The 16,957-nt window shown below is 42.8% G+C and overlaps 1 protein-coding gene across 4 annotated transcripts; it reads left to right on the top strand.

The window, feature by feature from the left end:
* The first annotated feature begins 30 nt into the window (after window positions 1-30).
* Window positions 31-3,472, top strand: LOC145166536 (uncharacterized). 4 transcript variants are annotated; one of them, XM_079085545.1, is made up of 3 exons: window positions 34-1,752; window positions 1,948-2,790; window positions 2,922-3,472. In XM_079085545.1, the coding sequence occupies exons 1-3, from the start codon at window positions 141-143 to the stop codon at window positions 3,215-3,217; spliced, it is 2,751 nt and encodes a 916-aa protein (XP_078941671.1). In that variant the 5' UTR covers window positions 34-140; the 3' UTR covers window positions 3,218-3,472. The 4 variants fall into 4 exon arrangements, with proteins under 4 accessions (XP_078941673.1, XP_078941671.1, XP_078941670.1 ...); XM_079085546.1 differs by having other exon boundaries at window positions 339-432; window positions 491-2,790; XM_079085547.1 differs by lacking the exon at window positions 2,922-3,472 and having other exon boundaries at window positions 31-2,414; window positions 2,522-2,740.
* The last annotated feature ends 13,485 nt before the right edge of the window (window positions 3,473-16,957 follow it).

The raw sequence follows: 16,957 nt of genomic DNA, 5'->3' as shown, positions 1-16,957 counted from the left end.
CATAAAAGACAATCCTTGTGGAAAAATATGAAATTGCCATAAAATTCTTTTTAGAATAAAAGGAAATGAAATAAACAAGAACAAAGGGTAGCTCAAGTATAAAGTAGGATTTACCCAAACCATCCTTTTTATAAAACAACATGGCAAAGCAAATAATGTCTTCTTCAAACTTCTTATTTTTCTCTCTTGTTCTACTAATCATTACAGTACTCTCGCCTGTTCCAAATTTTGCTTCTGCTTCTGTGGAGGAAGGCAATGCTCTTCTTAAATGGAAAGAAACCCTTCAAATCTCAAACAACTCCTTACTTTCTTCATGGATTCCCCTCCCATTGAATTCCAGTACATCGATCCCATGCACTTCTTGGTTTGGAGTAGTTTGCAATGCTGATGAGAGCATTCAGAAGTTGAATCTCACGTCTTCTGGGTTAAGAGGTACGCTTCAAGAAATTTCATTCTTTTTGCTACAAAATCTTACACATTTTGATCTCAGTGTAAACAGCTTCTTTGGCCCTATTCCACCACAAATCCGACTCCTGTCCAAACTTATCTATCTTGATTTTTCACAGAATAAGTTTTCTGGTGAAATCCCACCTGAAATTGGAAGCATGGTCTCACTTGAGTTCCTAGACTTATCCTCAAACAATCTATCTAGCACAATTCCTTCATCATTGGGTGTTTTGACATCTTTAAATGTCCTTTCTTTGTACCAAAATCAGCTCTCTGGTCCCATTCCTTCATCACTTGGAAATCTGAGCAACCTACAATCTCTGTACGTAGCTGAGAACAATTTATCTGGTCCCATTCCTAATGAACTTGGGAATTTGAAATCTCTCACTTTTCTGGTGATGGCCATGAATCGACTTAGTGGTTACATTCCTTCATCACTAGCAAACCTGAGCAACCTATATCGTCTGAACCTGGCTCATAATAAGTTATCTGGTCCAATTCCTATTGATCTTGGGAAATTGAAGTCTCTCACTAGGCTTCTGGTAAGCAACAATACACTTAGTGGTTCTATTCCTTCATCAATTGCAAATCTGAGCAACCTACAATTTCTGTTCCTCGATCAGAATAAATTATCTGGTCCAATTCCTATTGAACTTGGGAATTTGAAGGCTCTCACTAATTTCCAAGTGAGCCAAAATCTACTAAGTGGTTCTATTCCTTCCTCCCTAGAAAACCTCAGTAACCTACAGTGTATGTTCCTACAAAGGAATAATTTTTCTGGTCTCATTCCTAATGAACTTGGGAATTTGAAGTCTCTCACTGATCTTGTAGTAAGTAACAATCAACTTAGTGGTTCTATTCCTTTATCTCTAGCAAACCTGAGTAACCTACAGCTTCTGTACCTAGATGTGAATAAATTATCTGGTCCCATTCCTACTGGACTTGGGAATTTGAAGTCTCTCACTGATCTTGACATTAGCAACAATAAACTCAGAGGTAGCATACCACCAGAGTTTGCAAATTCAACGCGATTACGAAGGCTTGATCTTTCTTCCAATCATTTGGTAGGTGAAATCCCTAAGAAATTTGGGAAGATGAAAAGTATGCTGAGTTTGTACTTGTCTAATAACCAACTTTCAGGCAATATACCTCTGGAGCTTGGATCATTCCATGAACTCCTTGTACTAGATCTATCCACAAACAGATTGAATGGGTCGATACCCAGAAGTATTGGTCAATGGGCACAAATCAATTACCTGAATCTTAGTAATAACAAGCTCAGTGGAAAAATCCCATCCGAGATTGGTAAATTAGTTAATCTTGAGAAACTTGATTTATCTCAGAATTTATTCACACAAGAGATACCATCTGAAGTTCAAACTTTGCAAACATTGCAAAAATTGAATCTTTCCCACAATATGCTATCTGGTTCTATTCCTAATGCTTTTACAAATTTGCATGGTGGAATTGATATTGACCTGTCTTACAATGAGCTCACAGGTCCGGTTCCACTGAGCCCCAACTTGTTGAATGCGTCCGTACAAGGTAATCCAGGTTTGTGTGGAAATGTTACGGGAGTGAAACTTTGTACAAGTCAAATTATGAAGAAGAAAAACGATCCCTTTCGTCAGAAGCTCATCCTTGTAATTATGCTCCCCCTTATAGGGGTAGTTTTACTTGGTTTATTAACGTATGGTCTCATTGCTTATCGACAACAAAGGAAAAAGTCTCCACATAAACCATTGGAAGAAGAAAGTGGTGATTATTTCCACATTACAAGTTTTGATGGTAAAGTAGTGTATGATGATATCTTGAAGGCAACAAATGGTTTCAATGAAGCCTACTGTATAGGGACAGGAGGATACGGTATTGTTTACAAGGCTAAGCTACAACCTGACAATGTGGTTGCTGTCAAGAAACTTCATTCATCATCCGACGATGTTGATCATAGTGGTTTCCTTAATGAGGTACGGGCATTAACGAACATAAGGCATCGAAACATAGTGAAACTCTATGGATATTGCTCCCATGCCCACAACTCAATTTTGATTTATGAATACCTTGAAAATGGCAGCCTTGGATCAATTTTAAAAAACGATGTATTAGCAAAAGAATTGGATTGGTTAACAAGGGTCAATATTGTAAAGGGCGTTGCTAATGGTTTGGCATATATGCATCACGATTGTTCACCGCCTATAGTGCATAGAGACATTTCCATATCCAACATCCTTCTCGATTCTGATTATGAGGCACGAATTTCTGATTTTGGCACATCCAAGCTTTTAAAGCTAGACTCATCAAACTGGACTGCAGTAGCAGGAACCTATGGTTATATCGCTCCAGGTAACATAATCTTGTGATTGTAGTTCTACATCTTCTTAAGTTTCATGATTTACATAAATATGTATCTACGTTAGAATCATGTGAGGTTGATATAGCTTTTTGTTTTTTTTCTTATGTTTCTTTGGATGTAGAGCTTGCTTATACGATGGTCGCAAATGAGAAATGTGATGTGTATAGCTTTGGAGTTGTTGCACTAGAAGTGGTCATGGGAAAGCATCCTGGAGAACTCATAACATCTTTACCAACATTATCAGATGATCATCATCTGGTGTTAGCAAATGTGGGAGACAGTCGGATACCGCCTCCCTCATCCCAAGTTGAGAAAGAAGTTATGTCAGTATTGAGAGTCTCAAGAGCATGTTTGAACTACAATCCACTTGAAAGGCCAACGATGCACCAAGTTTCAAATCTGTTGATGAAGGCCTAATATAGTGTACTTTCAATGTTCTTTATTTTTCAGTAGTTTCCTATGATGCACCCTATGATATTTATGCAACTAGATGCCTTCTTGTTAAGATACTACAGATATGTTTTCTTAAATCCGCATTTAAATGCCTTCTTGTTAAGATACTTGTTAGATACTACTACCGATATGTTTTCTTGCATCAGCATTTAAATGCCTTCTTGTTAAGATACTACTGATACGTTTTCTTATATCAGCATTTATATTCCTTCTTGTTAAGATACTCTGGATATGTTTTCTTATGTCATTACGTAGTAGATAAATAAGTCAATGAAAATTGCAATCCTTCTAGAAATTTAGCTACACAAGTTTCTCTTGTAGTTTAGCTACGGATTTGCATTAGCTATCTTTTCAGGTGATATTTAGCAACTTTTTCCATCACTTGGATTTCCAATACATGTAAAAAGTAGCAAAATAACATTGGTAAATTAATTTTATACAACATAAAAAATATTATATATTTTATGTCAAATAAATCCAAATTCAAATACATAATTTCCATGGGTTTGCAAAGCGTATACAGAAGGTTTCAATTACAATTCCTCTTAACTCTTGATACAAGCTTCTTATGAATTACATGTTGAAGAATCTTAACACTACCATAAGAAGACTGTATTGTATTACTCTAAAAAAAAAAAAAAAAAAAAACAAGAACGTTTAAGTGTTTAACTACTGTATGTTCTTTAAACTGATAATATGGATGCTCGACTCTGCTGCTTTCACTTGCTGTGATTTTATTTTCAGTTTATGTGGTTGAGTGTTACTTATTCATATATTTTATGTATTCTCAACACAAGATTTTTTTAAAGAATGTTGTAGTGTTACTTATTCAGTTACATCTTCTGTATCTTGTAATAACTCAAGCCAATCATACGGTAAATTTTTTCCCAAGACCTAATCTTATACTCTACGTTGTCCATTTAGTATCTGCCTATAAAAAGGTAAGATGAAAATTAACCAAATGAATATTTTATCACAAACGCATAGTTAAAAATCTAAAACAGGGAAAATAACAGAGTTTCAATCATGAAAGAGACTTTAAATCCCTTAAGTACATTATACATGTGGTTGTAAAAGCAATGATAAAGGCTTAATTCTATGAATATCAAACACGGCAAATGTATTGTGCTCATTTTATGCAAAAGAGTTGAAACAATTTGCAATTGACCTAAATGTAAAAATAGCCAACTGGTGAGAGTTTGGCAAAACTAGTAAAGTAAATATTTGAGTACAAGGCTAAAAAAGAAAACCAATACATTTGATTTGGGACTAATGTAACTAATCTAAAAGGGAAGTTTGTAGAAAATTCCCATGATTTTGAGAAAAAATCAACGATTAAATCCCAATTTTTTTTTTATAGAAAAGCCCAAAAAAAGAGACAATTTTATTTATTTATTTATTATTTTAGCCTCTTTTGATATGTTCAGTCATGGGACCACATCGTTAATTTTCAAAAAATAATGAGATTTTTCTATAGATTTTCGGGATATATACACTAAAGTCCCAATATTTTCATCGATTTGACAAGAAAGTCCTAAACTTTATTTTTTTGACAGTAAAGTCCAAATTACCGACAGTTTTTGACACTTTTACCCTTTTTTCCGGTTAGACGGTAATTAGGATTTTTTTTGTCAAAAAAATAAAGTTTATGACTTTCTTGTCAAATCGTCAATTAGGACTTTACTGTAAAAAAAATAAAGTTTAGGACTTTCTGTCAAATCGTTGAAAATATTGGGACTTTAGTGTATATATCCCTTTTTTTGTTAGAAATTTAATAGTATGATACTCTTTAAGCATAAGAGTTATTGAAACATTCTCTAGTCAGCTAGATCCTATTGAAATGTAACATCACAAAATCGAGACCCAAATTTTTTTGTTTAATTATATTACTTATAAAAATAGTTTACGAAAAACATCGTTGCTATCATTTCAAAACATCAAGTCACAAATCACAAGTATCGAAAACCATAACATCAAATAGCAAAATGTCAGAGTACAATCCCAGGGTTCTCAAAGCGGAAGTCATGTGTGTGCGATGCGCTGCTACCCTGCCGGCTCCTTCCCCTTAGCTGAAGAGGTACCCGAAACCAAAACTAAAAACTGTAAGCACGAAGCTTAGTGAGTTCCCCCATCATACCACATACCATACAATCATATATACTGCCAGACAATTCTGGGGTGCCCGATCTACCCATGTCAAGCCATTCCGGGGTGCTGACCTACCCATGTCAAGCCATTCTGGGGTGCTGACCTACCCGTGTCAGGCCATTCTGGGGTGCCTGCCTACCCTCCGGTCTATCTCACCCGGTCATGAGGACTATTTCACCCCCTACTACTATCACATAACAATATATCACACTCATGCTGTCATACATATCTGGGGTGTTCGACCTACCCTTCGGTCCTAACGACCGAATCGGGGGACTATTCCCCTCCTACTACCATTATCACATATAACATATCATACTGGCACATAGAACACATTAAGTAATAGCAAACCAGACAATTATCACAAAGACAATCGTCTCAACTATAATCAACTACTAGTGGGTCGGCCTTGGTGCCTTAGACCCACTTCTACTGAAAGGTAACTCACCTCAATGTCATGTAGTGTCTGCACTATCCTCTGTGTGAAAATCGACTCTTCCCGACTCCTCAACCCCTACACAACATCCTTTCTAAATTACCATTTCATACCCATAACCCCTACAAGGGTCAACTCAAGTCCAAGACAAAGTCAAGGTCAGAACATTGGTCAAAGTCAACTTTGGTCAAAGTCAACATCTGGTTGACCAGACTCGCCGAGTTGGTTCACCAACTCGTCGAGTCCCCTTGTCCACGAAAAGCTACAACCTCGTCCCTACTCGTCGAGTCTAGCAAGAGCTCGACGAGTTCGCCTTCAACAACACATCGGTCCTTCTTCAACCGACTCGCCGAGTTCCTCCTTGAACTCGTCGAGTTCATCTTCATCCGTTGAAACCTTGAAGGTATTTAGTCTATGACTCACCGAGTTCTCCCTGAACTCGTCGAGTCCATCTTCATGTGGTTGGGACATTGCCTTGAACTCGTCGAGTCGGCTCATACACTTGCCGAGTTCTATGACTTCCAGGTCCCTAATGAGTCCAAACAACCGAGGCACCTTCAATCATAGCATCTGGTCCATTAACAGAAAGGATTTGATGGAAAATACGTCCCGACTCGCCGAGTCCCATGAACGACTCGCCGAGTCCATTTTTGTCCAAAACTATACAGTCGATTTTACTTGGTCTAAATGCATCAAAACCATAGATCTGACCTCCTATGGTCTATTTTATACGTAAAGTTCCAATCTTGACGTCCATGCATGGGGGTTTTTGGCTCAAAAGCCATAAAAAGAGGTATATAAGAAGCATGGGTCTCCCATAGCCATAAAGTTGGCACCTTTATGCCATGGGAACCCTCAATGGTTCCAGATCTGAAGTGTAACTCCAAACACACTCACAAAATACGACTATAACTTCACAACTCTTAAAAAAGGGGTAGAACATAGCCCCAAAACAAGATCTAAGAGATAGATGGTCAATGTTCAAGCTTTTTATCTTGAATGAACTGAGAATGAAGCAAAACCTCTGGATCTACTAGCTTCCACTTGAACTCCCAAGCTTCCTTCTTCTCTTCCAACTTCAAATGCACACAAAAGTCACCAAAAAGCTCAAGAACACTCAAAAGAGGCTTAGGGTTCGAGTTAGGGCTTTCTCTGGGTTGGGAGGAACAATGGAGGCTGGGTTGGGGCGTTATAAGTTGTTTAAATAGGGTGCAAACCCTAAATATTAGGGTTTCATACAGACATCTTCTACTCGTTGAGTCGGTCTCCCGACTCGTCGAGTAGATCATTAAACTTCCCGGTCAATATCGAGTCTAATCGACGAGTTGGGCCTCCAACTCGCCAAGTCCCAGAGCAAAACATGAATTACTTGAATTTAAATACGCGCCAGGAACTGGGCGTTACAAATCTCCCCCACTTATTTAAGACTTTGTCCTCGAAGTCTGCTGCTAAATCCGGAAAAAGCTCGGGGTAGTGCTCCCTCATCTCGTCCTCCGGCTCCCAAGTCCATTCCGAGCCCTTGCGGTGCTTCCATTGCACCTTCACCAACTCCACCTTCTTGTTCCTCAGATCCTTCGACTTCCTGTCGAGGATCGCCACTGGCCGCTCGATGTAGTTCAGGCTGTCATCCACCTGAATATCCTCCAAATACACCACTACCGAGTCGTCCACCAGGCACTTCCGTAACTGGAAGACGTGAAAGGTACTGTGAATCTGACTGAGTTCGGCTGCCAGATCCAGCCTATATGCCACCTTGTCCACCCGGGCTACAACCCTGAAAGGTCCAATGTACCTGGGGCCCAACTTACCCCGCTTCCTGAACCGAATGATGCCTTCCCAGGGCGACACCTTCAGGAGCACCATATCCCCGACCTGGAATTCCAGGTCCGAACGACGCTTGTCGGCATAAATTTTCTGCCGAATCTGAGCAGTCTGAAGCCTGCTCCGCACCTGCTGGATCCTCTCCGTAGTCTTGAGTACCACTTTGGTACTCCCCATGACCCTCTGGCCAACCTCACCTCAGCATATCGGGGTCCTGCACTTCCTCCCGTACAACATCTCGAAGGGAGGACCATCTATACTCGCGTGATATCTGTTATTATAGGAAAACTCTGCCAGAGGAAGGTAAGTATCCCAACTACCTCCAAAGTCTAAAACACACGCCCGCAACATATCCTCTAGAGTCTGGATGGTTCGCTCACTCTGACCATTCGTCTGCGGGTGAAAAGCGGTGCTAAAGTGCAGACGAGTACCCAGATCGTCGTGAAACTTCTTCCAGAATCTAGAAGTGAACCGCACATCTTTGTTGGAAATCACCGAAACTGGCACCCCGTGCCGAGCCACTACCTCTCTGATATAGATGTCGGCCAACTTTTCGGCCGAAATGCTCTCCTGAATCGGAATGAAATGGGCACTCTTGGTCAATCGATCCACGATGACCCAAATCGAATCCACTCCCCGCGCGGTCCTGGGAAGCTTCGTGATGAAATCCATGGTGATATCTTCTCATTTCCATAGCGGGATATCCAACGGCTGGGTCTTGCCGTGAGGCCTCTGGTGCTCGGCCTTGACCTTCCTGCAGGTCAGGCATCTCTCAACAAACCAAGCTACGTCCCTTTTCATGCAAGACGAAGATCCCTGCACATCTTCGTCGCCCCGGGATGGATAGAAAACCTAGATTTGTGCGCCTCTTCCATCAATACCTGGCGCACACCTCCATGATATGGGACCCACACCCTACGGTGTAGAGTCAACAATCCACGGCTGTCATTATCGAAGGAGGAAACCTGACCCGCAATACGCTCACTCTTACGATGTTCTTCCTTTATGGCATCCTGCTGAGCCTCTCGAATTTGCTCCAACAACGGAGTCACCACTGTCATTCTCAAGCAAACATCCCTGATCGGCGTTGCCTTGCAGCTAAGCGCATCGACCACGACATTGGCCTTCCCCAGCTGGTAGAGGATCTCGCAATCATAATCCTTCACCACATCTAGCCATCGACGCTGTCTCATATTCAGATTTGGCTGATCTATAGGGTACCTCAAACTCTTATGGTGTGTGTAAATGGTACATCGGACCCCATAGAGGTAATGACGCCAAATCTTAAGGGCGAATACAACTGCCCCCAACTCCAATTCATGCGTCAGATAGTTTGCCTCATGAGGTTTCAGCTGGCTCGAAGCGTAGGTGATAACATGCCCCCTCTGCCTCAATACCGCGCCCAAACCCAAGATGGACGCATCACAATACACCACAAAACCATCCACGCCCTCTGGCAGGGCTAAGACTGGTGCCTCGCACAATTTTTGTCTCAGCGTCTCAAATGCGGCCTGCTGCTCAGGCCCCCAGCGAAAGACCACGACTTTCCTTGTTAACCGGGTCAAGGGCACGACTATCTTGGAGAAGTCCTCAATGAATCTCCGATAATAACCTCCTAGTCCCAGGAAGCTCCGAATCTCAGATGGAGACTTCGGAACCTCCCACCTCATCACGGCCTCCACTTTGGCCGGGTCGACTGAAATCCCGTTCTGGTTGACAAGGTGCCCAATAAACTGCACCTCACGCAACCAGAACTCACACTTGGAGAACTTGGCATACAAGCTCTCCCTCCTCAAGGTATCCAACACCTCTCGCAAGTGCTCCTCATGCTGCTCCTGCATCTTGGAATAAACCAAGATGTCATCAATGAAAACTATCACAGACTGATCCAACATCGGTCTACACACGCGGTTCTTGAGATCCATGAACGCAACAGGGGCATTGGTGAGCCCGAAAGGCATCACCACGCACTCATATGACCATATCGCATCTGAAAAGAAGTCTTCTGCACATCCTCCTCTCTAACCCTCATCTGATGATAACCCGAACGCAGATCGATCTTGGAGAACCAAGATGCTTCCTGAAGCTAGTCAAAGAGATCATCAATCATCGGGAGTGGGTAGCGGTTCATCACCGTTACCTTATTCAGCTCCCGGTAATCTATACACATCCGATGCGACCCATCCTTCTTCTTCACAAATAGAATCGGGGCTCCCCAGGGGGAACTGCTCGGTCTGATGAATCCCTTGTCTAACAGCTCCTGCAGCTGTGTAGACAACTCCTGCATCTCAGGAGGAGCCAACCGATGCGGTGCCTTGGCTATCGGAGCAGCACCAGGGACTAGGTCGATCCTGAACTCTACCTGCCTCTCCGGAGGTATCCCAGGCAACTCCTCTGGGAATACATTCGTGTACTCTTGTACCACCGGTACATCACTCACTGTCGCCTTACCCGCCTCTCGGGTATCCAAGACATAGGCGACATACCCTGCGCACCCTTGCTGGAGGTATCGCCTAGCCCTCGCTGCCGAACATAAAGCTGGTCCGCGCTGTGGCCTCTCGCCCTGAATCACCAGCTCTCCCCCACTTAGGGTCCTGATCCGAACCAACTGCTGCGCCCAGTCGATCACTGCCCCATTGGGGCTCAACCAATCCATACCTATTATAACCTTGTTCCCCCACAATGGTATGGGAACCAAGTCTATTAAGTAGCGCTCCTTGAACAGTCTCAAAACACAATCACTAAAAACCTATGATGCTCGCACTGATCGGTCGTCCGCAATCTCGACCTCTAGAGGGAAATCTAACATGCCCGAAGACTCAGGGAACCTCTTGCTAAGCGCAAGAGAGACAAATGATCGGGTAGCACCGAATCAAACAACACCTGAACCGGGATACCGTTCACATGGAACGATCCCGTCACCACATCGGGTGGGGCGCGTGCCTCCTCGGCTGTCAACTGAAAAGCTCGGCTCCTCACCACTGGAGCCTCTCAATTGACCTTCCGGTCATCCGTAACTCGTGCAGTTGCTGGAGTCGGCGCCACCACTGGCGCTGCTGCTGTTGTCAATCTAGGGCAGTTGGCCTTTATATGGCCCCTCTAATTGCAATGAAAGCAAATCAGGTCTGATGTCTGAACTGTGGGGGCAGGGGTAATACAATCCCTGCCAAAGTGCCCCGTCTTGCCGCACTTGTAGCAGCCCGATGATCCCTCTCTACAAGCTCCCCCATGCGGCCTGCCGCATTTCCTACAACGGATCTGGCCCGGCTGGCCCTTCGACCTAGCCTCAAATCCCTTGGGTTTCTTCTCTGAAACCCCAATAACCTGCTCCGTCTCTGCCTTCCTCTTCCTAAGGTGCTCTAATCAATCTCTCTCTCCCTCGCCCTGGCAATCTTGGACTCCAGGGTCGGGCAGGCTGAGTAGCTGACATGCTCCCGAATGTCAGCCCTCAACATATCATGATAGCGGGTCTTCCGCATCTCCTCATCCTCTGCGTACTGAGGTACCAACAAGGCCCTCTCCCGGAACATGGCGGTGATCTCCGCCACTGTCTCAATAGTCTGTCTCATATCAAGAAACTCCCTGGCCAGCTGCTGAAGCTCCACAGCTGGCGCAAACTCAGCCCTGAACCTGGTCACAAAGTCTGACCAAGTCATAGCCTCGATGGCTGGGGCTCCCAGTGAGTCATCAACTGACTCCCACCAATCCCTAGCTCTATCCCTCAAACAACCCGCAGCAAAGCGGACCTTCGACCCCTTCGGACAGAAGCTCGCCAACTGCGCATACTCGATGTCTGCGATCCATCTCCTGGCAGCAATGGCGTCCTTCGTCCCATGAAAGTCTGGCGCACCACTACCCCCTCCCCCCCCCCCCCCCCCCGAAGTCCTTGAAGGAGAGTGTACGCGTACCTGACTGGCTAGACGCCAAGTCACTCCTGAATGTCCAGAGGCGTTCCTCCATCAGCTCAATAATCCCCTCCTTGATCGACCCAGAAATGACAGGGGTCGCCTCAAGGATGCCTCTCGTGATCTCAGACGCGATGAACTCGCATAGCCCGTCATGAACCTGCTCGGATCCCGCACCGGAGCCTGATCCTGATCCTGATCCAGACCCTGAACCTCCTGCTCTATGTCTCGTAATCGCCATACACATAAGGGTCATACATACTATCGAGAGGTCTCACACACCCTCCAAGTTTCCTGGTTCTATCTGATGGGTTTTTGAGCATTCTAACACTTCCTAAGTGTACATGCAACCCTAATAACCTTGAATCTATGTTTTCTCTATATACATGCAAATTTCTTTTTCAAGGTTATTTCCTAACTAGCATGGCATGGGGATTACATAAAACATAAAACTAGTAGAAATACATACCTTGTTGTTGCTTGGATTCCTTCAAGACTTTGTGAGCCTAGCACCCCAAATGTTGTGCCTCAAATGCTTCACACAACACCACAAGACTTGGAATAACTTGAGAGAATACTTCTAGCACTCAAAATTGGTTATGCCCTCTCTAGTAACACTATGTCCACTAGCTCCACTTTTTGCTAGCCATAGGGTTCCTTTTATAGTGTTGTCACAATTAGGGTTTACACATGAATGCCCTTAATTGTCATGACTCTTGATTTCCCATGACCCATGGATTTGTAACTCCCATGGACTATCCATGGAGCTCCATTTGGTTACATCCATAACCCATAAACCATGGATCATTAATCCACCATAAAAGAATTGATGATTGTCATAATCAACCCTATATATTTAATTAGTCTCACTTTAATCACCAAATTAATCCTAGATTAATACTTGATCAATACTAATTAAATAATACTATTATTAATATATTAGAACTTATAATATATTAATAATCATAAGTGCCTTATTCTCCCATTTAGTCTATCCAAGTATTGCAATGCCATGCAACCCAAATGGACCATGCCGGGTCGGGTCAAGTACATACCAAATAAAGTTATGGACTTAGACACTATATCCAACAGTCTCCCACTTGGATAAGTCTAATAACTATATTTGCGAATATGACTTCAAAATCCGACTAGCAATCGTAGCTCTTTCAAAGTCTCTCGGAACTGAGATGATGATGATACGCCATTTAAGATAAGTGATCATATAATCCTCTGTTCTCATGATATCAGCCGGACAAACACATGGAACATGGTCTTACTTATTGTCCAGCATTTGTTTCTCGATCTCTGATTTGTTTCGACATAGAACTAAATTGAACACATCAATTAGGTTCTGACCGGGCCCGGTACATAGGTCAAAACCAAATCATCGAGGGGCCCAGATATCGCTTCTATTTCTAGAAGGAACAGATAAACTTCGACTGATATGCTTGTACTAACTGCTTGTTGAATTACTCACAAAGGCACGTTTTATGACATCGAGTTACCAATGCGTTTTCGTGCAATCAATGAATAACCAACTCATAGTCAACAACTCATATCTCTAGGTTTGAAGATTTATATGATATTACCGTCTCACGATCACTCGAGATAAATTCCATGAAGTGATGCAAGTGAGCGTGGGTTGGATCCAATACTCAGCCCTTATGAGTACTCATGAATGTTGTAGCAACCATTGCATTGTCCAAAGCACTTTTAGACAAATCATACAAGCCAAATTCATGACAGTCTTAAATCAATACTTACTTCCAAAGTTTGACTGACTGTGGATGGTTTGAATAATAACATAATTATTCTGGAAGTAAAAACATGCAAAATTGAAACATAGTAAACAATCAACATAAGATAGTAACACCTTACTCATAAATAAATAACAACTTTTATTTATCATCAAATATCAATTACATTTTACAAGTTTCAGGAATCTAATTATTGAAACTAATATCATCCTTCAGCCCAATGCGCCTCGCATGCTGTAAATGCTTAACCCTGCTCAGTCCCTTCGTGAGGGGATCTGCCGGGTTCTCATCTGATGATACCCTCTTAGCCACGAGGAGTCCTTCTTCTATTCGATGTCTTATGAAATGGTATTTTCTGTCAATGTGCCTAGATCTCCCGTGATCTCTTGGTTCCTTAGCCAAAGCAACCGCACTTTCGCTGTCACAGAAAATTTCCATTGGCTCTTTTATAGCTGGTACAACTCCAAGGTCTCCGATGAAGTTCTTTAGCCATATCGCCTCCTTAGCTGCTTCACTTGCTGCTATGTACTCTGATTCACAAGTAGAATCAGCTACTGTCTCCTGCTTGGAACTTTTCCAAGTAATTGCCCCTCCATTTAGGATAAAGATCCAGCCTGACTGAGAGCGGAAATTATCCCTATCAGTCTGGAAGCTAGCATCGCTATATCCTTCCACTCTCAAGTCATCACTGCCTCCGAGGGTAAGGACCCAATCCTTAGTCCTCCGCAGATACTTGAGAATGTTCTTTACCGCTGTCCAGTGTGCCTTGCCAGGGTTCCCTTGATATCTACTGACCATGCTCAAAGCAAAGGCCACATCAGGGCGAGTACAAGTCATAGCATACATGATCGAGCCCACAGCGGAAGCATATGGTATATGACTCATTTCAGCTATCTCAGCCTCTGTACTCGGACTCTGAGTCTTACTCAGCTTGGCATTACTCTGGATTGGTAATTCTCCTTTCTTGGAATCTTGCATACTGAACCTCTTCAGTACCTTATCCACATAAGTACTTTGACTAAGTCCAATTAGTCTCTTACTCCTATCTCTCAATATCCTTATCCCTAGGATATAGGCAGCTTCCCCAAGGTCCTTCATAGCAAAACACTTCCCAAGCCAGGACTTAACCTCCTGCAAGGTTGGGACGTCGTTTCCTATGAGAAGTATGTCATCCACATACAACACCAAGAAGCTAACTATGCTCCCACTAGCCCTGACATACACACAAGACTCATCCTCACTCCTAGAAAAGCCAAACTCTTTGACTTTCTCATCAAAGCAAAGATTCCATCTGCGAGATGCTTGTTTCAATCCATAAATGGATTTATCAAGCTTACACACTCTATTAGGGTATCTTGTATCGACAAAACCCTCTGGTTGAGCCATGTAAACATCCTCAGCCAACTTTCCATTAAGGAAAGCGGTTTTGACATCCATTTGCCATATTTCATAATCATGAAATGCAGCTATGGCTAACAATACTCTAATAGACTTAATTTTAGCTACTGGTGAGAAGGTCTCATCATAGTCAACTCCCGGAGTTTGAGTAAAGCCCTTCGCAACCAGTCGCGCTTTATAAGTGTGTACCTTCCCATCCATGTCGGTCTTCTTCTTGAAGATCCATTTGCACCCAACTGTCTTACGACCTGGTACATTGTTAACCAAGTTCCAAACTTGATTGTCATACATGGACTGAATCTCGCTGTCCATAGCCTCCTTCCATTTAGCAGACTCAGGGCCTGCCATGGCTTCCCTGTAATTATTAGGTTCATCCAAATCTATTAGTGTACTATCACTAATAAATGTATCACCTTCAGTGGTGATGTGATAACCATAATAAAAATCAGGTGTGTTCCTCACCCTAGTGGAACGTCTTGGAGGTACAGACTCATCTATCGGATCAACAAGAGTTTCCTCCTCAGGTTGGTCGATAGCATTAGAGGTTCCTTCACCACTTGACTCTTGAAGCTCTTCAAGGTCAATTTGCCTCCCACTGTCCCCTTGGCTTATGAATTCTCTCTCACGAAAGACTCCTCTTCTTGCTACAAAAACCACATTATCACTAGGTCTGTAGAAGAGGTAACCAAAGGATCTCTGTGGGTAGCCGATGAAAAAACACCTCTCACTTCGAGGTTCAAGCTTATCATGAGTCTCACGCCTCACGAAAGCTTCACAACCCCAAATCTTGATGTGGTCCAAATTGGGAACTTTCCCAGTCCACATCTCGTGAGGTGTTTTGGCAACCTTTTTAGTAGGGACTAGATTAAGGATATGGGCGGCAGTCTCTAAGGCATACCCCCAGAAAGAGATTGGTAATGAAGCTCGACTCATCATGGAACGAACCATATCCAACAAGGTTCGATTGCGCCTCTCAGCTACACCATTCAACTGTGGTGTTCTGGGAGGTGTCAATTGTGAGATAATCCCACATTCCTTAAGATAGTCAAGGAACTCAATGCTAAGATACTCTCCTCCTCGATCGGATCGGAGCATCTTGATGTTCCTGCCCAATTGATTCTCAACTTCCTGCTTAAACTCTTTGAACTTTTCAAAGGTTTCTGACTTATGCTTAATTAAGTAAATATATCCATATCTACTGTAATCATCAGTAAAAGTCACATAATAGCGATTAGCATCCCTTGTAGCAACTCTGAAGGGCCCACACACATCCGTGTGTACAAGGTCCAACAAACCTTCACCCCTATCACAAGTACCTGTGAAGGGTGACTTTGTCATTTTTCCAAGTAAACAAGACTCGCAACTATCATCTGACTTGAGGTCAAATGATTCCAAGACTCCAACCTTTTGGAGTTGGCCTATGCGCTTCTTGTTAACATGTCCAAGACGACAATGCCACAAGGATGCTTTATCCAAGCTATCTGAAGAATCAATATACAACACATTATTTCCTAGATTGTCTACAACATTCACGGCTTCATATACACCATCACAAGGTAATGCTTTAAAGTAAAATACATCATTGTAATAAACATTAATAGCACCATTTTTATTATCAAATGAAAATGTAAAACCTTGTTTGTACAAGCCATGAAAGGAAATAATATTTCTCGCCATTTCGGGCGAGTAACAACACTTATTCAAATCTAACATTAACCCATTATTAAGCAATAAAGAATAAACTCCTATCTTGGTAACAGGTGATGCTTTCCTGTTGCCCATGACTAAGTTTATCTTCCTGTGCTCCACTTGCTCACTTCTTCTTAGTGCCTGCAAATCAGTACAAATGTGAATACCACACCCTGTATCAAGCACCCAAGAATTAGCATTAGATGAGTTGTTAGACAATATTGTGTAAATACCTGCATGGGTGGGTTTAACCTTCCCATCCTTTAGATCTTGCAGATATTTGGGGCAGCTTCGCTTGAAGTGTCCCTTATCCTGGCAATAGAAGCATTGTGCTTCCTTTGGGTTTGAAGAAGGAGTAATGGGACCTTTCTTTGTCCCACTTGAAGAGGAACCATCAAGAGTCTTACCCTTGGTACCCTTCGAAGGGTTTTTCCTTTTCTTACCCTTTCCCTGCCCAATAGCCAGAACAGGGGCTGTTGAAGGAGTAGAAGTAGCAACCGCTTTACCCTTAAGGCCATTTTCAGCTGTCCTTAAGAGTCCTTGAAGTTTG

The sequence above is a fragment of the Lactuca virosa genome, chromosome 3, assembly GCF_052849685.1.
Source record: "Lactuca virosa cultivar CGN04683 chromosome 3, Lactuca_virosa_CGN04683_v6, whole genome shotgun sequence".
Taxonomy (NCBI): domain Eukaryota; kingdom Viridiplantae; phylum Streptophyta; class Magnoliopsida; order Asterales; family Asteraceae; genus Lactuca; species Lactuca virosa.
This window is presented reverse-complemented; position numbering and strand designations above follow the sequence as displayed.

What these genes read in the sequence shown, in the direction of transcription:
- LOC145166536 (XM_079085544.1), top strand. Translation starts at nt 141, where the DNA reads ATGGCAAAGCAAATAATGTCTTCTTCAAACTTCTTATTTTTCTCTCTT. An exon ending in CTATGGTTATATCGCTCCAG is followed by an intron (nt 2,791 to 2,921) that starts GTAACATAATCT and finishes CTTTGGATGTAG; the next exon opens with AGCTTGCTTATACGATGGTC.